Source organism: Zophobas morio, unplaced genomic scaffold, assembly GCF_036711695.1.
Source record: "Zophobas morio isolate AGI-343-1 ecotype UQ-CSIRO unplaced genomic scaffold, CSIRO_AGI_Zmor_V1 ptg000042l, whole genome shotgun sequence".
Lineage (NCBI taxonomy): Eukaryota > Metazoa > Arthropoda > Insecta > Coleoptera > Tenebrionidae > Zophobas > Zophobas morio.
In genome coordinates this window covers 111,971-139,347 of record NW_026972147.1, presented here as the reverse complement: position 1 = coordinate 139,347, position 27,377 = coordinate 111,971, and the positions used below count along the sequence as shown (strand labels likewise).

Below are 27,377 nucleotides of genomic sequence, written 5' to 3'. Positions count from 1 at the left end.
ACTTCGCTTTAAACATAGTTCTTCTAATTTTAATTCTTTACATTTCCATTTTATTTATTATATATTTAAATTTTTTTTATAATAATTTACGCAGATGCTCAATTAATCTAAGCGAAGACTCTATGGTATTGCTAATAACAGATTACTATTGCATAACCGCATTCCGTTTTTACTAATCAGCTGTTCATTATATATACACAAATATGTTTGTAGAGATATACAAATCATGAGTGTGCGTTTAAAGCGCCTTGCGGATAGTCGAACGCGTGCGCCTTTTTAGGTTTCTCCTGTTCTTGAGCCCATTGGTGGTTTGGGTGCCTACTAACACAAGGTTGCGTGTTGGAGAAAGACTTCAGGCCGTCGTGCACCGTGTCATTGCGGATGAAATAAGGTACTCCTGCCATTAGGCGCAGGAGCTTGTTTTGAGGCGTCCTCAATGGTTGATGGTTTCTTGTAAGTTTAAATTACAGATGCATACGCCATCATAGGACTCTCGCACACTTTAGAAAGGCGCAAAAAATTGCGAAGAAACAGTACTTTTTGCACACAGCGCCGGATAGAGCTCATGGGTTGCAGCTTTGACCTTGGCCGCAACAAATTCTACGTGTTGCCGCCATGTTAGTCGCTTATCGGTGATGAGGTCTAAGTATAGGCCTAATAGCCCCCTATGGGGCTTTAACACCTTCAAGGAGGTGTGGGTAAAGCAATGCATTTTTAAGATTGAGAATTGCTTTTCATTTCTAATGTAATAATGAGAAGCCTTTGAGGAAGTGTAAATTGCGGTGGAAGTGAGGTAGAGAGCGAAGCAGGTGTGAGGACTCGTAGGGAGCAGGATGTCTACAACTACAGTGCGAAGAGCAGATGTGAGAGCAGAAAGTCTTGAACGCTAGCTGTCAGTTAACGATTGGCAACAGTGCAGTGCCAATGCCCACTTAACGGGTGAGTCCGCATAGAAGTGACGTTATATACTTGTAAAAAAGGCTAACGGAGTACTGTGCGCGTAGATGGCGCAAGTACTCGTAGTACCGTATGCGTTCAAAGAATTTTTCAAAGTCGAGAAAGACGACGCCCGTGAAGTTCTTTGGGTTGAAGTTCCGAGTTGTCCACTTGGTAACGCGCGAAAGTGCTCTATTTAAAATCCAATTGGGATTCCGGAAGCGCTTGGTGGTTCTACAAACTCTTCCTGTCGGCGTAATAAATAACCTCCAAAGTTTTACCCATTGCCAGAATTAGGCTAATGGGGAGTTATTTGCTGGGATATGTCGAAGCATGCGGCGTCATAAGTAGCATCGCAAAAGTAACTGTTTTTCCTCGTATTAAAAAGTCAAACGACATTGCAGAAGTTGCAAAATGGGAAAGGTGGTTAATCACCACAGGCGCCAACTTTATTTAGTATTTCGTTAGGCATGCCTTCGGGAACGGGTGCTTTCCCGTGGTAAAGGTGGAGAGATTATAACAGTGACTTCATCAGCTGTGCACGGTTTGACAAGCCCGTCGCTAAGGGTTAAAGGGTCTCAGGGTATCTTGCCTTCGTCCCAAGTTGGAAGAATGCACGCACTGATCTGCTAAAATTGGCGGGCAAAGAGTATTAATCGCTTTCAGTCATTATTACACCGTTATTAAGTGGTGGAGCGCTATTGTAGAAAGCGGTCAGCTCTTCAGCTTGTCGTGTGGTTTTGTGTAGCAGCTGCCAGGCTTATTAACCCGCGGCTTTGACGAAAAAGGTTCATAAATTTTTCCAGTAGGCAGCCAGAGTGATACGAAACTTCGAGGGTGGTTATCGCGACAGCACGGACAGCTTTCAGTGCGCCTTAAAACTATCTACTGTGCGTTCTAATAGTGAGGAAGTCAGAGGGGGAAATGGATCGGGGAATTGCGATGCTTCTACCGCGGCTGTAAATTTTGTCAGGCTGTGAATAGTCGTGGCTAGAGTTTTGCCATAGTGATGCTCTCGCCTAACTTCAACAAGACGGTTAGAAGATTCGACGAGAGCTTATCCAACTTAATGATTGATACCGACTGATGAATATTTTATAAAACAGCTATGCTGGGGACGTTTGAATTTTTCCTTTTTTACCTTGTACGGCGGAAGTTGAGGTGCCAGCACGCGAAGATTGTGTTGGTGCGCGTATTTCTAACGTATTTCCCCGTTTTGATTTTTAATTGGATTGTTTCACGTGTTTAAAGTTAAAGTCGCTAAAGAGAACGGCTGGCAAGTGACATTGAAGCAGTTAATCATTATTTATAATTATTGTGGTTGTGACTAATTATATTATATTTTCAATTTTTTTATTAATATAAAGTAGGACCTCATAGGTCTAAAACCTAAATAAAAAAATAGGAAGAAATAAATATAAAATATACTGTACAGAAGATAATCCATCTAAAAGATACGTGTCTTGGTGTCCTCTTAACCTGATTATTATAGCTTTTGTTGAAAAAGACTATTTCAAAGGTAGTCCTTTCTTATTACAATTATTAATAAGGGAGTATAAAGAGAATTTTCGCTTTACAAGTAGGTTACTCTACCAACTATAACAAATTTCTATAGGTACTTTGGTGTTCTCTACTAGTGAACTTGGAATTTTCTTACAATCACATGATTTACTACAGAAAGTGCTAAAGCTTTTAATTAGCAGTAATTTTTTTTTATATTTCCTTAACTGAAAAATTTGCTATTAATTTTTATATTATCAGCAAATTTAATTACTTTCAATAATTTATTTTGGTTGTATTAATAAATTTACTTAATTAAGATGGTGATGAAGAAGAGGTGCAAATAAATTTTGCGTCTCGTAGAGGAAGAATTAAGATTATGAGAGGAAAATTAACATTTGTTATGATAGTGACTAAATCATGTGGTATTGTGCACGATTTAACACGTGTTTTTTTAACAGTTTATTATTAAAAAATTTGTTTGTTTCAAAAAATACAAATTTTTTTTTATTTTTGTGCTAAATTTTGAAAATTTTAAGCATCAAAAGATCCAAAATTTCTATTTGAATTTGAGAGAGTTTCGATCTAAATATTAAAAATAAACTTTTTAGAAAACTTGTAAAAAAGATTTTTTAAATTAGAGAAGTTTCTTAAAAAGTAAAAAAAAGACTACTAATGTTTTTTTTTAAATTTTTATAGATGTAAAAACTTTTTTATATATTATTTTATAGTTTTTCTACTTTTTTAGAGTAATAAATTTAATTTTATTTATTATTAGGAACTTCATTTCTCATAAATATTAATAAAACTCTAAGGACAAAAATAACTTTTTTAAAAACTTTTTTTTGTCTTTTATAATCTTTTATTAATAAAAAAAAATGAAACAGACACGTGGTGGTAAAATCCCAACACTTTACGTATTGGCGTACAAATTTCGTAGTTTGTAAAGTAAAAAGTTGCGTGCAATTATATTATTATAATCTATTTATTATCAATTGCTATTAAAATTTTTAGTTTCTAGCGAACTTTACTATTAAAAAAAAAGTAAACTTTTATTATATAAACTTCAAAGTTTTATTGAGTAATTAGTAATATTTTATATGCTTTGTTCACATTTTTATATTTATTTTTGGTGAGTTTAACAAATACATTTTATAAATATCTTGGGAACATGAACTTTTCTAATATTTGTACCACTACCACGTATAAATTATAAGGATTAATAATATAAATAAAAGTAAGTATTATAATATGAATTATATAGTTTTGTTAACATACTTTAAAAACGCTATTATAAATAGTTAATAAAATAAGTACTAAAACTTTAAGGAGAATTATTTGTTAATAAATAAAAATAATAATAAAATAAATAAAATAACCAACGAATTACTAAAATTTTAGTAAATATTTTCATTAATAAATAATAATAATATAAATAAATAATATAATAAATAACAAAAAATAATAATATAGAAAATTTTTCAAAACTTTAATAAAATAAATAATTAAACTAAACTTATTTTTTATTATATTTATTTGATAGTAACTTTCAAATAAATTAATATTAATAAAATTACTTTTTTTTCTAAATTTACTTAAATTTATTTTACATTTTTTATATAAAATTTATAATAATAGAAAATAAACATTTTATTAAAAAAAAAATAACAAGGGACAAAAAAAGGACCTTAAAAAGTTCATTTTTTCCTAACTTACTACAATTTCTTTATTATTTTTGTTGAAAATTATATAAAAGTAAAATTATAAATGTAAAAGTTTTATAGTATAATAATAACTATAGAAAAACAATTTATATAAAAAAATAAAATAAACAAGAAAAACGCCTTAAAAGTTCCGTTAACTGCAGGCAACTTTTCGAGTCTTTACTGGTTATTCCAAACTGTGGAAGTAAAAAAAAAAGTTTAAGTTTTTTTTTTAACAATTAATTTTTCCCTGAAATTTATAATAATATTGAAAAATAAAAAGAAAATGTCGTTATAATAAAATGTTTAATAAATACTTTTAAATAATTTTATAAAAGTTAAGAAGTTTATAATTGTTAAGCAAAGAATTATTATTGTAATAATTTTATGATTTTCATAAGAAAAGTAAAAAATAAACTATTAAAGTGTTGTGCTTTACATAAAAAAAAGGTTCATTTTTTTTTAAATCTAAATCTATAATAATAATAACTTTCATACATATATTTTTACTGAATATAATAAAAATATATAGAAAAGTATTACTAACGAAAAATCAGTATAAATGGCGATAACAATTTTTTTGTAAAATTTATAGTGAATAAATTAGTTACACAAAAAATAAAATATTCACTATCTACTAATACAAAGAGTGCAGGAATCTTCAAATGCTGTAGAGGAAATAATATAAATATTTCTATATAAATAGATATAATTGAAAAAATTAATATAAAGAAGATACAGTAATAATAATAGCAAATAATAATGATTATAATGGTAAGAATATAAATAATAATGATAAAGATTATAAAATAATGATAATAATAATAAAATAAAAACCACAAAAGACTGCAGCAAGTAAAACAAATGCTCCTCAATATCTTGAATAGGTGAATCAGATTCTTCATAACTATACTTTTTACAATAGTTGTGATATTGGGGAGAGACAAGTTCTTCAGTATGCTTAAAATTTTTTTTATTAAAAATAATAGTGAGTAGTAAAAATAAATTGATATTATATTTAGATAAAGTTACTATAAATATTAATATTCAAGCAAATTTTATAATAATATATTTATAAATTAAATGATACTATTTATAATAATAATACTAATAATATTAATAATTATAATATAATATACAAAATAATATCAAAAACGAACTAGTAATAAATTTTATAAATAAATATAAACTATAATAAGTATAATGATAACAATAATAAATAATAGATTTTTAAAAAGTAAAATATATATTAATAATTAAAATAAAGAAAATAGAAAAATATAGTACTTAAAAAAATTGTAATAAATTATTTTATAAGTTATAAACTATGATAAGAAATAAAAGTGCATAAAAAGTACAATATGTGGGAATAATATAATAATAAAAAATAAGAGAGAAATTTTAATATTGCAAAATAAAATAGTATTTTTGAAAATGTAAGCTATAGAATAAAAGTTATATTAAAAATAACAATGATAATAATAACAGTTAGTAAAAATAATTATAATATAATATAACATTGATATTGATTATTAAAAAAATTAATAACAACAATAATTATTATTATTATTTAATATAACGAGTATAACAACGTTAATAGTAATAATAATAACAATTAATAATATAATAATAGTGATATTGATAATAACTGTAAAATTAATATATATAACAATTATCATTATCATAATATATACAATCAGTAGGAGAGTTAGTAATAAGCGGGTGATTTCTGCATCCACTATATCAGACTTATTATTATTGAAATTGAAAACTTCAGCGAATTCTTCTTCTTTCTTTACTTCAGGTGCTTTGCTTTCGCCTGGGTAAAGTTTATTTTTATAATAATAAAGTTATTATTAATATAAATAAGATAATAAAATATTATATAAAAACATTTTCAGTAACGGTTAAAAGTATAACATGAAACTGTTTATTAAAAATATGAACACCACTTTTTTTATGTAAGAAAACATTTATTTTATAAACCAATAAGATAGGTGGAAGTTTTTATCAGTAATATAGATGTCTAAATTTAGAAAAGTTAAATGTGCGGACCAATAAACATTAATAAAACGAACAACTTCATATTTCTCGAATTGTTTAAAATGATGCAAATTTTTTTAAGTTATAATATTATTATAACATATTTTTAAAAAAATACAATAATTATAATAATATATAAATAAATTTTATATAATAGTAATAATATGAGAAGTAGATATTTTTTTAAAAAAATAAATGTATTGACAAGTATTCATGATATTTAATAATGTTTCTAAATAATAATAAATAAAATAATGATATCGAAAAGTATATAAAATTATAATTAACCCTATTACATACATAAAAAAATAAAAAATATATTTAAAAAAACTTAACAATAAAATTTATATGTGTATAGTAAAAATACTCGTAAAGTAAAAAGATTATAAATAATAATATGAAAGTTATCTATAAAAAGTTAATAACAATAAGTAATTATAAGTATATAATAAATTTGATAAAGTATAATAAAGGTTATTACAAAAGTTTAATGAAAAAGTTTTTATTACTGATAATGTTGGAATTTATATATATAAAGTTATAAAGTTAAAAATAATATTGAAAAGGTTTAAAAGATGTAAAAAAAAAGTAAAAATTATAAGTAATGACTAAAGTTATATAATATTTATAAGAATAGTTTATGATAATTAATATAAAAATAATATATAAGGTAAAATTATTATAAAAAAATAAAAAAGAAATATATAATAAAAGAGTTTTAATAATAATAAATTTTTTTTAAAAATAATAATGAAGATATTGCCCAGGTAAGTTAATAAAAAGGAGTGCAAATATACAAGAGTTGATTGGTATCCTTTGACAGTCAGTCACGTGGTCTAAATGTACTAAAGCCTTTTCATAATCCCCTAAAAAAATATTCTATTAGAGTTATTTATATGCATTTCTTTTTAAACTTCTTTTTTTATAGTTTTTTTAATTATTACCATCATAATAATTTTGTATATAAATTTATTATTTATTCTTAGTTCTAAACTTTTTTTTTATTTATTAAAGAATTTTAAAAATATATAATACTATAAATAAATCACTCCCTTTAAAATAATATAATTTTCAAAATTGTAGATGTACCGTTTTATGTTTTTTTAAAAAAAATTAATTCTTTTTGTATTTACTAATAGTTTGAAGTTTACATATTTTTTTACTTTTCTAAATATTTACACGTAAATTTTATATTTTCATATATTGTTAAGTATAAAAAAAATTATACTATAAATTTTTTAATATATATTTTATGTAAATTTTTATTATATTTATAAAAAAAACATTAAAAACTTTAAAATAATTACTTATTTGCATATAAGAAGAACAAATTTATTGTTATTATTTATATTTAAATATTTAATAGTATTTATTACATTATTATCTTATAGAAGACTATAGAAATGATTGCTATTATATATTTTATTGAATATAAAATATCTAAAATGATTACTATTTACTATTTATGTTATTTTTAGTAAATATTTTAATGAATACAATATTTATATTATCTTTTTAGTGGGTATTATAAAAAAGGATTACTGTTATTATATATTATCATTTTAAAATAAACAAAAGAACCCCAAATAAATATAATTATTTTCAATGTTTTTGTGTAATTTATATCATTAAAATAAGTGTAGAACTAAAAAAAGCTATTTTTATTTTACATTTTCCAATAAGAAATATACTTCTTATTTTGAAAAAAAAATAAATAATAAATTTATAAGATTAACTTCTTTACAATAAATATATAAACTAAAAAAATAAATATTTGTTGTATTATTCATAAAATTTTAAAAATAAAAATTATTAAATTTATGAAAATAAATATAAAAACTAATAAAGTTATTATTATGTTATAAGTATATATACGTAACCGTATCATTTGGTTTACTTAGAAAATTTTTATGTAGATATTAATAAAAAAAAGTATGGGAATAATAAGGTTATCATTATTATTAATAATTATATGTTAGTTTTATGATATTTGTAAGAGTCTTATATATTTATTATTTTATATTTAAGAAATGGTTTTTTTTATTTAACCATTTACAAACTTTATAAAAAGTTAATATTAATTTTTTATATATTTGCATGTAGGTTTGCTACTAGTAAAATTAAAACAAATTATAATAAAAATTTATAATAATATAAAAAAGTTTTCTTTTCTTAACATAATAGTTGTAGCAGCACAACTCTAAAAAGTTATTATTATTACTATAAATATTTATTTGTTCTGAAATTTTTATATATAAAAAACGTAAAAACTTAATATAAAGTGTTATTATGAATATTTACATGTATTATCGTTTTATACAATGATTTGTAACAAAAGTTTATATAATAAAAAGTTTAATTTTTTTTTAAAAGATTATAACTGTAGCCCAACAACTCATAAAATTCTATTTATTACTCAGAATATTCATTCGCGTAAAAATTTTATTTTATTTTAGTATTTTACACTAAAAAATAATTTTTTCTATAAATAAACTTGCAAACTTTATAAAAGTTAAAATTATTCCTTTAAGAAAGTTATTTTTTGTTTCAATATAAATACGTATCTTTGTTTTTTCTAAGAAAAACTTGTTAAAAGAAAATTTAAAAATTATTAATTAAGAAATAATTTTCAAGTATATTAATAGGAAAAGTTATTAATTTTTAAGAATTTTTATAATATATACATAATTTTTATCTAATTAAATATTTTAAAAGATTAATTTTTTTAAAGTAGAATATTATTATTATTTTTTAAATTATAATAAAAATATATTTTTTTTAATTTTTTTTAAAACTTTTTAAAAACATATAAGCAAATGTTCTAATATTAATTTTTTTTAAAATATAATTATAAAAAAGTTATTATCTTTAAGAGTTATGATAAAATTATATTTCTTTCATTTTTATTTAAAGAAAATATTTAATAAAACTTTAGTAATATTAAAAAAATTTGAATGATATTTACGTTATTATATTTTTTTAAGTTTTTAAGAAAAGTTCATATTTTATATATTTTTCAAAAAAGTTCTTCAAAAAAAACTTTTTATATTATTAATAAATATAAATTATATATATAAAAAATTTTTAAAAAAACTATGAATATTTGAAAGAAAAGTATCAGGTATAATTAGTATATAAATAACCTTCATAAATTTTATTTTTTCTAAATTACTTTTTTAAAGAAACTTTAAAAAGTATTAAAAAATTTTTTTTTGAATAATTATGTAAAAAGTTATATATTTCTTAATAGTTTTTATAATAAAAATGTATATTTTTTTATAGGTTTTTATATTTTTTTTTAAAAGACAAGAAATTGTTAAAAAAAAATTTTTTATATAATTTTTTTTGAGTTTTAAATAAAAAAATATGTTTGATAATTTAATAAAAAATAATTTTTTTGTAGAATAAATTTAATAAATTATCAATATTTTATTCATTATAATGCTTATAATTATTATTTTTTAATGGTTTTTCTTTTAAAACATTTCTAATAACTTTAAATATAATAGAATTTTCTAAGTAAAATATTTATGAGTTATTATTTTATATAGTTATAAAAAAATTTCATATTTATTTTTTCTTAAAAAAACTTTCCAAAAATTTTAAATATTATCAAAATTTTTAATTAGAATATTAGTAATAAGTAATAATTTTTTTTTGATAACTATTAAAACCTATTACTAAAATTTTTTTAAGTTTAATATTTATAAAAAGTTTTTCTTATTGAGTTTTAATGGATATACATAAATTTTATTTTTATTAAGAAAATTCTTAAAAACAGACAAAGAATTACTGGAGTTTTAATAATAAAAATTATATGTTTTATTCTTAAAAATACTTCTGTGAATCGTTAAATATTATTAATTATAATATTTACAATATATTGATTTTTTTTAAAAAAAATTAAATATTTATAAAACCAATTCATATATTTAATTATTTCTCAGAAAAAAATTTTTGAAAAATTTAATTATAACTTAAATTTATTTAAAGGAAAATATTTATAAAAAAGTTTATTATTTTACATATATTTAGCAGTTAACCATTTTTAAAGTAACAATAAAGAATTTCCTTCAAAACAGCCAAACTCAAAACAGATGATCGGTGGGTGGAGCGCAAGTATTTTTTATAATAGAAAATTGACTCTTGGTATTGTCCCAAACGCTGCAAATATTAAAAAAAATTAAAAAAAGTTAAAGATAATATTTTATGTATATTAAAAAAAGAAACATTAAGTATTGTTATAAATAATAGTATTATACCATAATAAAAAGTTATTTAAAAGGTACTGTTAAAAAAAATTTGAAAAGTTATAGATAACATTATTTATAAATAAAAAGTTAAAAATTGGTCAAAAATAATCTAGGAAATTTATAAATAATATCATAAATAAAAAAATTATAAAAAGTCAATTTTTAATAAAAGTATATAAAAAGTTATATTATAATTTTATGAAACCATTTATCTATAATAAAAGTAAAAGGTAAAGAAGGTAAAATATTTTTTTTAATTTATAATGAAGGTAATGTAAAATAGTAACAAAACGGTTATATTACAATATGTTTAATGCTATTAATAAATTTAAAAAGAAATAATATTTAAAAAAAAATAAAAAGTAAACTAAAAATATAATACAAATTAATATTTATAAATTGATAAGGTGAGATTAAAAAAATAGGATTATTATTATTCTTAATATTATAAAAAGGTTTTTTTGATAAAGATACTGTTTAATAAATAATAATGAAATAGACTAATTTAAAATATCTTAAAGTTTTTATACATCAATAGTATAAAAGTAAATACCACAAAAAAGAGTTTACTTTTTTTTTTTGATAAAAAGTATTTTTTTTTTAAAATAAAATACTCATATAAAAAATAAATAACAAAACTTTTCTATATTTTAAAGTTTTTACTATAAGCAAAAGGCTAAAAGTAAATACAAAAAAAAATAAAATAAAGTTTCCTTTTTATTTTAAAAAAGTTTATTTCGTGAAAATAATATAATCAAATAAAAAAATAAGAAATGAAATTTTTTAAATATTCAAAAGTAAATTTAATATAAAAGTTTATTTTTTTTATTATAAAAAGAATAATATACAAAACTTTTATAGTATTCCAAAGTATAAAAGTTTATACAAAAATTGAAAACTATTAAGAAAACGAGACCTGCAGATGAACGGCCAGTTCAACCAATAGAGAAGCAGCAAACACCCGACAATTTACTTTTTCATAAAGCTATTATTTATATAAACTTCAGACTTTATAATGTTTTTTATTTATTATTAATATTTGTTTTATTTATAATAACATCAGTTCATATTTATTTGCAATGCTACTAATTAGAATTAATAGAAGTAAGTAAAAAATATTATGATAAAAGTTTTAATAATAAACTTCATAATAAAAATACAAACAACAAAGAAATAACTAATAATAATACTAAAAAAAAAGTAAAATAAATGAAAATAATAAGAATATAAAGGAAATGTTATTTTAAATAATAAATGAACGAGCATTACTTTTAAAAAAAGTAAATATAAAATATAAAAATAATATAATAATAACATTTAAAATAAAAATAAAAATGATATTTTTAATATAAATAATATTAAAAAGAGAATAAATAAGTATCATTAAAAATAAACTTTTTATAATCATTATATGAATATGAAAATATTAATAATATATAGAAGTAAATAAATAATTATAACCAAAAATGAATTTATTAAAATATTATAAGAATAAAAAAATAGTAATAAAAATATGAAAACGAAATAATTTATTTTTATAATACTAATAAGTAAATTAAAAAATTTACGAATAAAAATATTTAAAAATTTATTAAATATATAACGACGGAAAAAAAAAAAGAGGAGTCTAGTATTGGCGGCCCTTAGAAGAAGAATCTATATACCTTCAGAAAAAGTACGAAATGATGTACAAACATAAAAATATGTGAGATTTCACGTGACTGTGTCACGTGGAAGAGCAGATGGTACGGGCACGTGATATAATAACTCATGTAAATGTACCACGTAGAATGAGCGCGTAGCTTATTAAGTTAATATCAACATTAAATAATAGTATATAGTTTTTGGTTATTTAAATCTTTTTAAGTAAATATAATGAGAATATATAAATATAAAAAATAATATTTTTAATTTAATAAAAATAAATATTATAACTAATATAAAACATTCATAATATTATCAAAAAAGTATTAAATATTTTACAGAAGCTAAAAAATTAAATAATCACTGCATATATAAATAATATGTAAAATATAATTTTTGATAAGTAAAAATTTTATTGGCAAATATAGTAAATGTATAATAATCATGAAATTAATTTTTTTTTGGTATGTTCGTATATAATAATTGGTATAATTATAATAAGAAATAATACCTGGATATAAAAAATATATAATTATTGTTATTTATAGTTTGTAAAAGGAAACCTCGATAGCATAATTATAAACATTAACAGCTTCATTAATACTTGCAAAAAAATTCATTTTTGAAGAAAGCGGGTCAAGCGCGTTTAAAATATAAGTGCGAGCTGTAATGAAAGTAATAAAAAAAGTTAAAATAATTTAAGTAAAATATTATATTATATAAATATATAACATAAAAAAATTTATTGAATAATATTTACATCTGGTAAAATATTTTTATAAAAAGTAAAAATATTAAGTTAATCCGTAAAAAATTTTTTAATAAAAAATGCGTGACTTTTTAAAACAAGGTGACATAAAAATTTTGCGTTTTTATAAATTTATAAATATATTTTTTTACTATAAGTTATAGTAGATAATTAATATTACATTAAAAATAAAAATAATAAAATAATAAAGTAACAAGTTAATAAAAAAGTAAAAAATGTTAATTCAGCTAATAAAAAAATTAAAACAGTATGAATAAATGTTGTTGAATTTATTAAAAGAAGTATTTTTCATAATGATTTTAAAAAAATTAAGCAGAGTAATAATAATAATAACCATAATAAGTACTAATTTAATTAATAAAAAAAGTTAAAACGAAATATATTAATTTAAACTTAACGTAACAAATTATCTTATATCTGAAATAAAAATTATTAATGAGTTTTTTAATACCCAAATTTATTATAAAAAATTTTTCTTTCAAGCAAAATAAATAAATAAAAATTATAAAAAAAAATTAATTAAATTATTAACGCACAATAACATTGTTATATTATAAACAAAATTTAAAATCTTAGAAAAAGTAACAAATTATAAAATAAATATTTTTTGTATACAAGTACAATCAGATAAATAAAATTTATAGCAGTACGCACTACTACAATGAGTTATAAAAAAGAATTTCATAATATACAAAACTTTTAGAATATAATAAAATAATTGTATATACTCTATTATAATTTAAAAAAGTAACGAAAATTAATAACTGTAATAATATTTTTTTTGAAAAAAAAGATTAAAGAGGTTATAAATTAATTTAAACAAAGCTTATTAAATATATTAACCAGAAGTCAGAGTTAACAAAGCTTTCTTGCTATAATTCTTTAAAGCATCTTCGCAACTATCAAAATTTTTATTAAAAAAACAATAATTATCTAATTTTTACTATAAATGTCTCGTGTATTTAAGGAATGGACCGAGCTGAAGCCAAATAGCAGAAGGCGCTGAAAAGCATACTTTCATCGTGCTATAGAAAGTAATTTTGTAAAACTTTTTTATATTTTTTATTAGAAAATATTTGAATTTAAAATAAATAGTAAGCAGATATAAAAAAGAGCAACAAAAGGTACTGTAGAATTAAATGCCTGGGGAAAAAGAAAAATAATTGTTTTAATAAAGTAAAACAAAATTCTAAAGGGGAATTGTGATACAAGTTTAAGTAGTTAAAAAGAAAAAAAATTATCAATTTCCTTAAAGTAGTTTAAGAAATGTTTTTAGAATGATAAGTCTTTATTAATTAAGTAAAATGCTGTAGTAAATTTTATAACGCGGTTAGTACGGTTTCAAGAAAGTTATAGAATAAAAAAATATTTAACTTTTAACTGAAATAATTTATTTTTTTGTCCTAAAAAAAAAAGAATACAGTAAAATTAAACGGTAAAACGGTAATAGTAAAATTTTCTTTACTAAATTTGTGAGCGAGTGGATAATAATTAGAAGAAATAGGCTATTCGTATATAAATATTCATAATATGAATACTTATATACTAGAATTATAAGATTAAAAAAAATAAATTTTCAGAAAAAACTGGGGGATTAAGTAATAAAGTTAATCAAAGACAGAATAAAACGTATTCTCGATTACTTAAAGATTTAACGTAGAGTTAACATTATTATAATTGATATAAAAGTATACAGGTAGCAATATTATAATTTTTAATCTTGCATAAAACTTTTTTGCAATAAATAAAAATATTTTTTTAAATTTTTTTTTTTAGATTTAAAAAGCCCTTACAAAAGAATCTCTTGCAAGTTGTAAATATTCGTTAGAAGCTTCTTGATAGTTAGGTTTTTTAAAAAATCGTCTTACAAGATAGATTTTTGGTCAATAAAGAAAAGTCACCAAAAAAATGACAAACTTTTTCAATTTTTCCGTAATAGCTTCATATTTGTGCCAACTATCCATTTTATAATAAAAAAGGACGTTTCTGTAATAACTTTAGTAAAGTTTTCAAATAAGAATAATTCTTTTGATAATGCTTTTTATTTTACTTAAAAAAAATATCCATATGAAAATTTTTTGATAACAGGTCTACCTAATATAGTAAGCCCACTGATTGGAAAGAAAATTAGTAGCAAGTATTCCTATATTACTTTTAAAGCACAGCAGTCAGTATATAGGAAACACTTCTTCAGACGACTATCCCAAGCACTAATATATATTCTACCTGTACATTTTATGGAACTGACCAAAGCATTTATTTGGTACAAGTCTATAACCAGTAAAAGAAGAAGCATATTATAAGCGTTTAACTAGAAAATCGGTAGCAGTCACTCTTTCTTCTTTCTAAAACAATGCTATTAGCTAAGCATAGAATAAGCATTTCTATTAAAACTAAGATATCCTGTTTTCCTTTTGTTTATATTGATAATTAAAACAGCCACCTTACCAGCGTCTTTTCCGAGAACTTATAAATAAAGAGAAAAAAATTAGTGTGAAGGGTATACTTACAAACAGATACATGAGCAGTAAATTTACACAGAGGGCGACTTAAGTTCGTTAGCAGTTGCCCTGTTTTTCAAATTTTTTGTTCGTTAGTGGAAATTTTGGCGAGAGAGAAAATTAGTAAAAAACTTTATGGAGGAATTTTTATATCTGCTGTTCATAAAAATTTATAACAGGTGGTACACTTTTAGTGAAGCGATGATTGCTTTTTGACCCTATATCACTATCGTAAAGCGGCTAAACAAAATTGGCCCTATATAAAAAAATAACGTCTACCGCCGTCTTAAACCTTGCGGCTACATGCGGACTGCGGTCTAGTGTGGTCAATAGGTCGCCACCCGGAGGCGGAAGGAAACATGCAAGTAACTAAACTAATACAGTGCAGTTACGCACCGGCGGGTCAGAGAGAAGAACCCTACGACCACCAGCGGACCAGAAAAGAAGAGCCAATCCTAGATAAACATTCAGAAATAACAATTATGGGAAGTATTACCTTTATCCTAACGAATTTTAATTTAGTAAAGTGAAGCTTATTAGCCCTTAGGTTGATAGACCGAAACTCAACTAGATAGAAAAGTTCTGAACGATTGATAAGGTTTCTTCGTACCAAGATTAAGAATCCCGGGAGTAGTCTTAAGCTCCATCATTTTATAGCATTCAGGGTTTAACACAACTTAGTCACTGTTTTTTTCCGAAGAACTTTTAATTCTCCTAAATTTTACGAAGACCTTTAAATTTTGCTAATTAAAAATACAAGCTATACTTTCACTAATTTTTTTAATATACGTCGTAGGAAAACAGCCATCCATCATACGCCGAACAAATAAAAACATTTTTTTTTAGTTTACGGATTATTTTTGCTTGACTTTAAGTCTGCTCAGTTAGAGTATATTTGGGAAACAAAAAAAGTCAAAAAGATAAAAGCTTTTATAATAATATATATATAGCAAGTTTTTGTGTTTTTGTGTTTGCAATAATTTATTTTAATTTTTTATTTCATATTATTCATATTTTAGTTCTGTACTTATTTAATTTTTTTTAAAAATAATAATTATTATTTTATAAGTATATCTCTTTCAATATCTTATTTAAAAAAATTTTGTCGCGTGTATTTTTAGTTTAATATTTACTATTAACTATATTTCTATACTTCACGGGAAAATCTAAGCAACTATGGTCACGTTTACACGCTAATAACGTGGCTGGCAATGTTATCGTAAGTAAATTACTTACTTGGGAGTACATTTAGTAAGATAGTTTACATTCTTGCACTATTTAATAAGCAAAATTTTAATTTATAAACTTTTTTTTAATATTTTAATTTTTATTTAAACTTATTTATTTTTTTTTTTTCACGGAAATTTTTGAATTTTTGGATTTATTTTTATTAATTTCGGTTTTTTTATGAGTTATTTTTTGTATTTGAGTTAATATTCCGATGAAGAGGCGTAAATCACACTCTGGGCTACCAGAATCTAAAAAGAAAAAAAGCATTAGTACTTTCTTTTTTGATAAGAAGAAAAGAAGACTCGACAAGCATCATAATTATTTTTAGGTTCGCCTGAAAAGTTTAAATGGACGAGAGGAATAAACGTTTTGCAATTTGTAGAGGTAAGTTTTTTGTAATATATAAAAACTACCCAGACTAACTAATCAATTAACGCAATTTCTTATATCAATTATTAGTTAATTTAAAATTTTAAAATAAATATAGGCTCGTGCTAACGAAATAGCGGGGCTTCAAGAGTCTATAAGGTATTAATTAATAAAGTATTATTGCTGTTTTTAATTTATTTTTTTCTAAAATAGTTTGGAAAACCGATCACTAATAATTAAAAGACACTTGAAACGAAGAACTTCAAGTTTTTACTCTAAAAAGAAAAAATTTCATAAGAATACTGTTTCTTCCACGGTAATTAATATTCTTTAGTATTATATAAAGTTTTACTCATTATTTATCAAGTTTAGCTAAAAGTTTTACTATAATATTTTGCAAATTATGAAATTATACTTCCATAGTTTTTTAAGTATTTAGACTTGTAAAATAATGTTTTGCAATTTTTAAAATTTTACATAGTAAATTTATAAATTTAGTTTTATATAATGTTTAACTTATTATTCCTTTTTATAATATTTTTTTTGCAATTCTATTAAAGGTACTACCTTTAATAAAGTTTATTATAATATTGTTCCTTTTATAATATTTGTTATAATTAATTTTTTATTTATCAAGTTATATATATTAATGTTTTTATTAATAAAATTGTTCTTACCGTAATTTAGTTCGTTAAAAATATAATTTCTAAGAAACTGTAGTTTTTATAATATTTATAAAAGTAAGTTTTACTAATTATTTAAGATTAATTCTAAATATTTATTTAATTTAAAGTAAAAAATAAAAAGGTGTTGTTTTGTAATTAATTACTTTAATAACTTAAAAATTTCCAACATTTATGTTAATTTTTATTATTATAAAAAAGTGGCTTCCATTTAGTATTAAAGAAAAATTCTGTATAAAATTTGAAACATTCTTTTAAAATTTACAGTTTTATTTAATGTTTTTAAAAAATTTGGTTTTTTTTTATAAAAAAAAATTATTATTAGTATATATTTCCATAACAAAAATTTAGTATTTAGGACTAAAAACAAAAGTTTATATGTGACTTTTATATATAATGCTAGTAAATATTGACAATTATATATATTCATATATTAACTTTTTTGATATTTTATTAATATAATTTTATTATTTATTGTTTGTTATAAACTTATATATATATTTATACATTCACTTTATTCATATTTTATTAATATAATTTTATTCTTTTTTTTATAAACTTTTATTATACATAAAATATTATGCAGCAATCACGACGCAGTAGAAGAAGAGTTTCTTTTTTACTTTCGTCGCAGGCAAGAAATTCTCGTACGCACACTATTATTTTATTTCTATTATTATTATTACTGCTACTATAAGATTTATTATTATTATTATTGCTACTATTATTAATATTATTATAATTATTAACATAAATTTTACTATTATTATTTCCATTATTATTATTATTACTATATAATTATTACTATTATTGTTTCTATAATTATTATTATTGCTACTATTATAAATTCTATAATTATTACTATTATTATAGCTATTATTGATATTATTACGATTACTATTTCTATTATTTTTATTATTATAACTATTTTATTATTATTATTACTATTATAATTTTTATTATTATTTCTATTATTACGATTACAATTATTACTATTATTATTTCTGTTATTAATTTATTGTATATTTTTTTGATTATAGACACTCTTTCCTTTACTATTACTTTTATAAATTAGTATGTTATATAACTTTTATACTATTTATTATTATTATTTTACAATTTTATTTATCTTATTTAAATTTACTATTTTGTTGATGTTATATTTATTATTATATATAAGACTTAACTTAATGATTTAATAAGTTTTATTTATTAAAAACTTCATTATTTATTTACTATGAAAGTTATTAAATTATAGTATTAAAAGGAATATTTAAGTAAATAATTACTTAATAAGTTTTATTATTAAGAATTTTAATATTATTATTATTTAAAAGTATATAATTTTATAATAACTTTTACTCAATATTAACTTACTTATTTTTATTTATATTTTTATTTAAAGGGATACTAAAGTATATAATATACAATAAGACTATAATAAAAATTTGTAACAAATATACAATATTCTGATATTATTATATTTATATATTCATAGAATATTTTAACTCTATAATAAAATTTTACTGTTTATAAAAGTTAACATAATGATAAAATAAAACTTTATTAATAATATTATTATTTTTGAACTAAATTTAGTTATATCTATTAAACATTAAATATAATAACAGCCTTAAAAAAGTTTTATAAAAGAATACTTTTATATATGTAATAAAATTTTTCTTAGGAAAATTTCGCTGGCTGGAAACTCATATTTGGCACGCTAAAAGGATGCAAATGTCGGAATTGTGGAACTTTAAAATTGTAATAATAATAATAATAATTGAAAGGAAACATGAAACTTTAGAAGTTTCTGTTATAGCATTTATACAATTAAAAGTTTACTTAATAATTATATATTAAAGTAAATTTATATATTTATAGACACTTTCGATATACTTTACGTATTTATTTTTTAGAATTACGAAGAAATAATAAAAATTTTAGTTTTACATTATAATTATTACTTTAAAAAAAATACTTACCAGAGCAATAATAATAGTGATAAAAATTAATAATAATAATCATAATTACTAATAATAATAAGGAAACTTAATTTTAGGGGAGTTTTTATTTATAAATTAAATAGTAAAATGTTTTAACATATCTTTATTTGTATAGTTGTTATATATATTATATATATAAAGATTTTATAATAATAAATTTTGTTAAAGAAAACCAGCAATAATAATTATTATATATAATATTTACAAAATCAGTTATAATATTAATATAGTATAAAGTTAGAGTTAACAAAAATAACAATAATGAAAGTTTTACAGATAATAATATTAAAGTTTTATAAGAACTTAAAAATATTATTAGAAACCTGTTTAGAAACTTGAAAGATTTTACTACTCAAAAAGTTTTAAAGATATTGTTATTGTTATACAGTCTATTTTATATTTCTAAAACGGAATAATAAAAAATTCAAAGTTTATAAAATTGTTTATTATAAATAATAACAAACTTGAATTTTTTATTAGAAACTTATAAGCTTTTTACTATATAAAAGTTTTCATATATATTATTAATAGGTAATAGAATGTTTTAGAAAAAAACTTAAAAATCAATAAAATGTTTATGATAAATAATAATGTTATTATTTATTTGGAAAGAACTAAAATTAATTATTAGAAACTTTGAAGCTTTTTTATTGTTAATCTTTTTTTAAATACTATTATTATTATAAAATGTGTACTACCTTGTTAGTAATAAACATTTAAAAATTTAATGTTTACAAAAATGTTTTAGAAAAATTTCTTGGATAAAAAAATAAAAATAATAAAAGTTTAATAATAATATAATGAAAAGTTATTTTTTTTAAAAAAAAGTTAATAACTTAATAAATATTTATAGTTATAAAAAAAGTTTATTATAAGTAAATGCAAAAATAATAAAACTTTATTATAACTTTTGTTCTATGTAAATAATAATAAAAGTTAGAAGTTTATAATTTTTTTAGTATATAAAACTCATAAGCTTTACTAAAGAACTTTTTTATATATATAAACCCCAAAAACTTTTTTTATAAGCCTTTAAAAAAATTTTTTTTTTAGAAACTTTTTTAAAGTTTTACTCAAGAATTTCTGTTATTTATAAACCGCATAGATTTTTATTTTATAAAAACTTTTAAAAGTTTTACTTTAATATTATATAAAAAACGCATAAACATTTTAATATCAAAACTTTACCTAGTTTCACCAAAGAACTTATAAATATTATATAAAAAAACGCATAAACAATTTTGATATAATAATTTTAAATATATTTTTCATTAAATCTTTTCTAAATTTTTTTTTACTCTCAACTTTATTATAAATACCGCATATAGTAACTTTAAATATACTTTTTATATAAAAATTGTTAAAAGTTATACTAAAGAACCTTATTTTATTATTTATAAATCCTATTAACTTATTTTAAAAAACTTACAAAACTTAACTAAAAACTTTTTTATTATTTATAAGCCTCAAACTTTTTATATAAAAATTCTATAAGTTTAATTTTTATTTTTTTTATAAACCGCATAAAATTTTATTCTATAAAAACTTTTTAAAGCCTCTTCGTCCATTTGATAAAGGAATAAAGTTTGCTTACAACTGCGTAAAAAAAAACTGCGCTGTTCTGGTATTTTTTTTTTTTTTACTTTTTTTTATTTTTAATTATATTATATAAATAATATTTAAAAAAAAATAAATAATATAAAAAAAATATTAATTAAAACAAATATTTTTATGAAATAATAAAAGTAACAAGCTTATTATATTTTTTCTTATCATTTATTATTTACTTTGTTAAATAATAATTTTAACATTTTTAATTTTATATATTATAAAATTAAATAATTACTGACTTATGAAACCTATTTTAGTAATTTTTTTTTGATAAAATTATTATACTTGTAAAAAAAATTTTTATATTAATAAAAAATAATTACTAACTTCAATATTTTCATTTTTTTTATATATTGTTTAAAATATATAAAATTGAAAAGTATTGTTTCATTGATGATATGCACTGTTTATTATATATTAATTAGGTAATATTTATATTGTTTTGAATATTTTATTTAAATAATAACTCATAATATTTTTATTAATAATATATATTTTTTAAATATGAAATACAAATTAATAGTTTAATATAGGATTAATAGATAATGTTTATCTATATTTTTAATATTGTATAAAGTATAACAATAATGTTAACTTATTTATAAAAATTCAAATTTTTTTTTTTAAAAAGTCATAAAAATGATAAAGAATTGATTTTTATAATTATTTATAATTATTTCATGTGAAAATTAATATACTAATAAAATTTAATATTATAAAAAAAATCTAGTCATTATTATAATATACGTACTTTATTTTTTTACATATAATAAATGTAATAATTAACTAAATTAAGCATTATTATACATATATTATTTTTATTATTATTTATATTAACATATTTTTTTCGTGCTTTTATATTTTTATATGTTATTTATTTTTTTAAGTATATATTTTTTATTATTTTTTACCCGAAATTTTTTTACATAAAAAAAGTTACTTTTAGATATGCGTGATAGTGAAAGTAAAAATTTAATAACAAATTATATATATATATATTAATTTTTACTTTTATGATAATATTTTATGCACTTACCTAAATTTTAAAGAAGCTTTGAAATTATATAAAAATTAATAATAATTAAAGTATATATTTCTCATATTTATAATTTTTTATAAACATTTTTATATTTACACATTGTTTATAGTGTTTATTGTTAATATTATCCTTATTAAAATAATAATAAACTAAAATTTATTTATATTTCTCTATTTTTTTTCTAATTTTTCTAATTTTTATTAATATTATTATTAAAATAAATTGTTTATTATTTATTTCATTATTAATATAAATTTGAAATATTATTAAATCTACAATTTTTATAAATATTATTCAAATATTATTATACGTTATCTTTTATTTATATATTTTTACTTTTTTTATATACTTTGTATTAAATATTTTTTTATGTAAACTAGTATTTATTATTTATATCAATTTTTTTTGCGTATTTGATTATTTTTTACTGCATTTTAGTGGAACCAATAATTTTTAAAAAACCACTTTGCCGTTTTTTATGAAAACCATGAACCTACTAATTACTTCAACCTCGTTATAAACTTTTATGTGCTATTTTTATAATATTTACTTTTTTATTATGTCATTATTATTATAAACTATACTTTATTATATTTTTATTATTTATATTACTTTTTTAAATATATAATATTGTTTCACTAACTATTATTATTTACTTTTTATGGCATATTCTATTTTATATTATAATATTTCACTATTTATTATTGTTTACTTATTATTTAATTATTATATATAATATATAAAAAACTTTTTTTTAATTTACTTTTCATATTTTCTTAATATCCATTATTCATTTTGTATTCATAATTTTTATTACAACTTATTTTTTCTTTTTCATATTGCTTATATTATAATTAGTTTAATATACGTTATATTAAAACGTTTAATAGCAAAAGTTTGCTGCACATTTCTTGTACTAAAAGTATATAATAATAATAAAAAATTAATAGCGTATTTGCTGTACGCTTTTCTTCTCCTCTTTCAAAATATATATAATGTTATATATTATATTTCTTTTAAGTTTTATTATATGATATTACCCTCTTATACTCTTTTATTATTTCTATTACAAACTTATTAAAATTTATTTATTTTTTAATAATTATATTAATTTATGATATTCAAGTTTTCATTATTTTTATAATCGCTTTTACGTCACTAAAAAAAGTAATTTATTAAAAGTTTTTATATGTACAAATAAAATTGCAATAATTATAAAAAAGTTTAATAAAACTTCTTTAGTGGGAAAATATTGCATTTATCTTAGCAAAATTTTTAACGCTGAATTTACATGTGACGAGATTGGCCTCGTGACATTCAGTAAATAAAAAGTTATTTTTGGCTGTGTTCCTGCGCTACAGAACACAAGCGTAAAGATTCCTATGAGTGGCTCAAAAGTATTCACGAAGCTTTTCTATTGGTTAAAATATACTTTTGTAATTTAAAATTATTGAATTTTTAATTCCTTTTTTTATATGAATGTTAAAATTTATACTTTATATAAACTTTTCCACTTTTTTATAATATATATTAATTTATTATGTATCATTTCCTTAATACTATTATAAATATTAATAATACTTCTACTACTAATAATAAACATTAACGCATTATTTGTTATATATATTTTTTAACTTTATTATATTTGGTACTGTACACTTTTATTTGGTAGAAATTTAATTTTTCCCCTCTTAAACTGTGCCGCTCATCAATCAGGACACTAGTTATGAAGAAGTTATCGAGCTTTCCAGCAATGAAGTTTCGTCAACTTTGTTGTGGTTGTCCCTTTTTGTTGATCCTCAACTGCATTTCCCTTCAAAAAGGTTTTATTACCATTATCACTATAAATTTTATTAATATATTATTATTATTTATATATTTTTCTGATTAAGACTATTTAAATTATTATTATAATTGTTATAATTACTTAAATTATTAGTTACTATTGACTAATATTATAACTACTATTATAATTTTTATTATTACTACTGCAATTATTATTATTATTATTATCATTAAATATATTATTGTGGTTACCATTAATTTTTAATTATTATAATTATTTAATTTATTAATTATATTATTATATTACTAATAATTTTTATAACAATTTTGTAAATATTATTTTTTTTTAACTTCATAATTGTGTAGTAATAAAATTTACTTACAATAATTACATTATCATTTTCTTTATTGTTTTAGTTACTATTAATATTTTTAACATTATTATTAGGAATAGTTGTTTGTATTCTTATTATTATTAGTACAGTTTATACTATTTATAATATTCTTATTTTAATTACTATTTATATATTGAAGTTATTATCTATTTGGTATAATGATAATATTATTAGAATCATTAAAAATAATTTTTATTATTATAATTATGTAAAATTATTTATATCATTATTATTACTACTAATATTATTTATATTATTATAATAACTATTAATTTTATTTATAATATAAAAAAAATATTTTTATAGTTACTATTAATATTATTTCATTATTATAATTTTTATATAAAATTATTATTACTATTAATATTGTTCATAAATAATTAAAGTATACTTACCAACATTACTTTATAAAAAAATTTTTAAAAACTTTTATATAGTTATTAATAAAAATATTTATTATATTTTTTTAATTTTTCTATAACTACTTTTACTTTTTGTTAACTTAATTTATGATTATTATTATTATTTCCTATTTCTATTGGTTAATTATACTTACATATTCATATTAATTTATTTCTGTTTGGAACTATTAATAATAAAGTAGTTATTATGATTATTATACTTGGTAATAAATAATTTTTTATAATAAACTTTTATATTTATTAGTCTACTTAAAAATTATCACATTAATAATATTATTAATATTTATTTTTCATAATTATTAATAATATATAATTATTAGCATCACCACTACTGTTCTTATTATAATTGTTTATATAATAACAATACTATTTTTTTTATTATTTTTGAAAGTTAATATTACTATTAAAATTATAGTTAGTAATATTATTTTCTTTATTAATAAGTTATTATATTCCAAAGTTATCATATGAATAATATTTTAATTATTATTATACTTGTTACTAATATAATATTTTTAGATATTTATTAGTATATTAACTAATGATATATATATACTATTCTATAATTTTTTCTGAAATTTACTATATAACTTGTATTATTATAATTTTATAATATTAATTTATTATTACTATTCATATTAAAATTATAAATATAAATATTTTATAATAAAAATTAAATTGTATAAATATTTTTAATACATTATAGTATATAAAAGTTATTATGTAATATTGATATTAATATTTAATATATTTAGTAATACATAACTTTTTTTTATAACTAAAAATTATATCCTAGTATTATTCTTATTATTATTAATGGATTATATAAAATTCTACAAAAACTATTAATATATTTATTGCTATTATTTATTAACAAATTATTTTTTCATAATGAGAGTCACTATACTTCTAGTATATTATTATAAACCTGTAAAATATATTTTTTATAATATATATTTACTATAAATAGTTAATATTATTATATTTACTAATATATAAATTTTTTTATTACTAAAAATTTTATCCCTACTGTTAATGTTAATATAATTGCAATAATTCTATTATTATAATTTGCAAATATTACAATTAAAATATATATTTTTTAAATATTATATGAATATTGGTATTAATATTTTTATTATATTTAGTAATTGTAACTATTCTTATTACTTATGATTATAACTATAATTACTACTATTATATTAATCTTATTCTTGAAAATTAATTGAAAACTTTATAATTTATTATTTATTTATAAAAGGTTTTATATTAACATTAATAATATTACACTTAGTAATACTTAGAACTCTAAAAATAATGTATTATTAATTATTTAAGTTTTTTAATATTAATGTTTATCTTTTTACATATCATATATTATTATTTTTATTATGTATAATAATATTTATCACTTTATCGTTATTATATACTTTTTAAATTATATTTTTATTTACGGAACTATTTTTATTGCCGAAACAAACCTTTTTCAAGTTTATAAAGAAAAGTAACTTCATTTCTATGTTTTCGTTAAAATTTATACCAAAAAATCATATTATATTAAAAATCTTTACAATTTTAAAATTAAATAACTAATGTTTTAAGTTTTTAAAGAAAACATATTCTTTTTTGTAATTATTAACAAAGAAACTAAGAATAATTATACTACTTTAACAATTTTTTTTTAATATTATTTATATTATAAATATATATTTTCGTATTATATTATGCCTTTATTATTCTATAAAAAACACTTAATATATTAATTTCATTTATATAATACTTTTAAATTACTATAAAAGTTTGAGTATATAAAAATAATATTATATATTTTATTACTATTCTATTTTTTATATGAAATAATTTTATTTTATATTAAAATTATAAAAGTTAATTTCTATTATAGTATTTATAAATATTTTTGTTTTTGATTTTTATATTTATAAAATTATTTTTATTTTTATTATTATAGGAACACTTATAACGTGCTCTACTTTTTTTATTATGGAATGCTTTTTTTTAAAAATTATTTTTGATATTTAAATAATTTTTTTTATAGAAAAACAACTTTTTAATATATTTTAATTAGTAGTATTATTTATTTTTATTTATATAAAAAAATCTGTTTTTCATGAGTCTATAAAAAACTATTTTTTATCTATTACCTTTTTTAAGAGTTTCTACTTTTGATCTTTATTATATTTTATAAAGCTATATAAGAAAAATCTTATAGTATATATCAACATTTTACTTTTTATTATACATTATAATTTCATTTTTATTATGTCAAATAAAACTTAAGGAAAATTTCTTATTTTACTATTTAATATTATTATGTTATATTATTTTTTCTTTTTAGTTACTGTACAATTTTAATATTTCTTATTCTATTTTTCTATTATTTCTATTAATTTTTTAAAAAATTATATATATTATTATTTTGTATCATGTAACCATTTTTGGAATAAAATAATTAATAAATTTTTTTTAA

The 27,377-nt window shown here is 18.9% G+C and overlaps 1 protein-coding gene and 1 long non-coding RNA gene across 2 annotated transcripts; one reads left to right on the top strand and one right to left on the bottom strand.

Moving 5' to 3' along the window:
- Nucleotides 1-224: 224 nt before the first annotated feature.
- Nucleotides 225-14,698, bottom strand: LOC135141083 (uncharacterized). Its single transcript, XM_064071935.1, has 12 exons — nt 14,642-14,698; nt 13,824-13,873; nt 13,692-13,747; nt 12,643-12,743; nt 11,352-11,420; nt 10,226-10,346; nt 6,980-7,048; nt 5,834-5,958; nt 4,977-5,099; nt 4,279-4,336; nt 549-843; nt 225-450 (listed from the first exon to the last, which is right to left on the bottom strand). The coding sequence occupies exons 2-12, from the start codon at nt 13,859-13,861 to the stop codon at nt 225-227; spliced, it is 1,281 nt and encodes a 426-aa protein (XP_063928005.1). The 5' UTR covers nt 13,862-13,873; nt 14,642-14,698.
- Nucleotides 14,699-19,339: 4,641 nt separating this feature from the next.
- Nucleotides 19,340-23,602, top strand: LOC135141113 (uncharacterized). Its single transcript, XR_010282320.1, has 3 exons — nt 19,340-19,395; nt 21,193-21,261; nt 23,530-23,602. It is a non-coding gene; the product is annotated as an uncharacterized LOC135141113 (long non-coding RNA).
- The last annotated feature ends 3,775 nt before the right edge of the window (nt 23,603-27,377 follow it).

Coding starts and splice junctions, on each gene's coding strand:
- LOC135141083 (XM_064071935.1), bottom strand. CDS start 13,861: ATGCTTTTCAGCGCCTTCTGCTATTTGGCTTCAGCTCG. Junction 12,744..13,691: donor TTTGTTAACTCTGACTTCTG/GTTAATATATTT, acceptor CTTTCATTACAG/CTCGCACTTATATTTTAAAC. Junction 11,421..12,642: donor TTTATAATTATGCTATCGAG/GTTTCCTTTTAC, acceptor TATAAATAATAG/CTTTATGAAAAAGTAAATTG.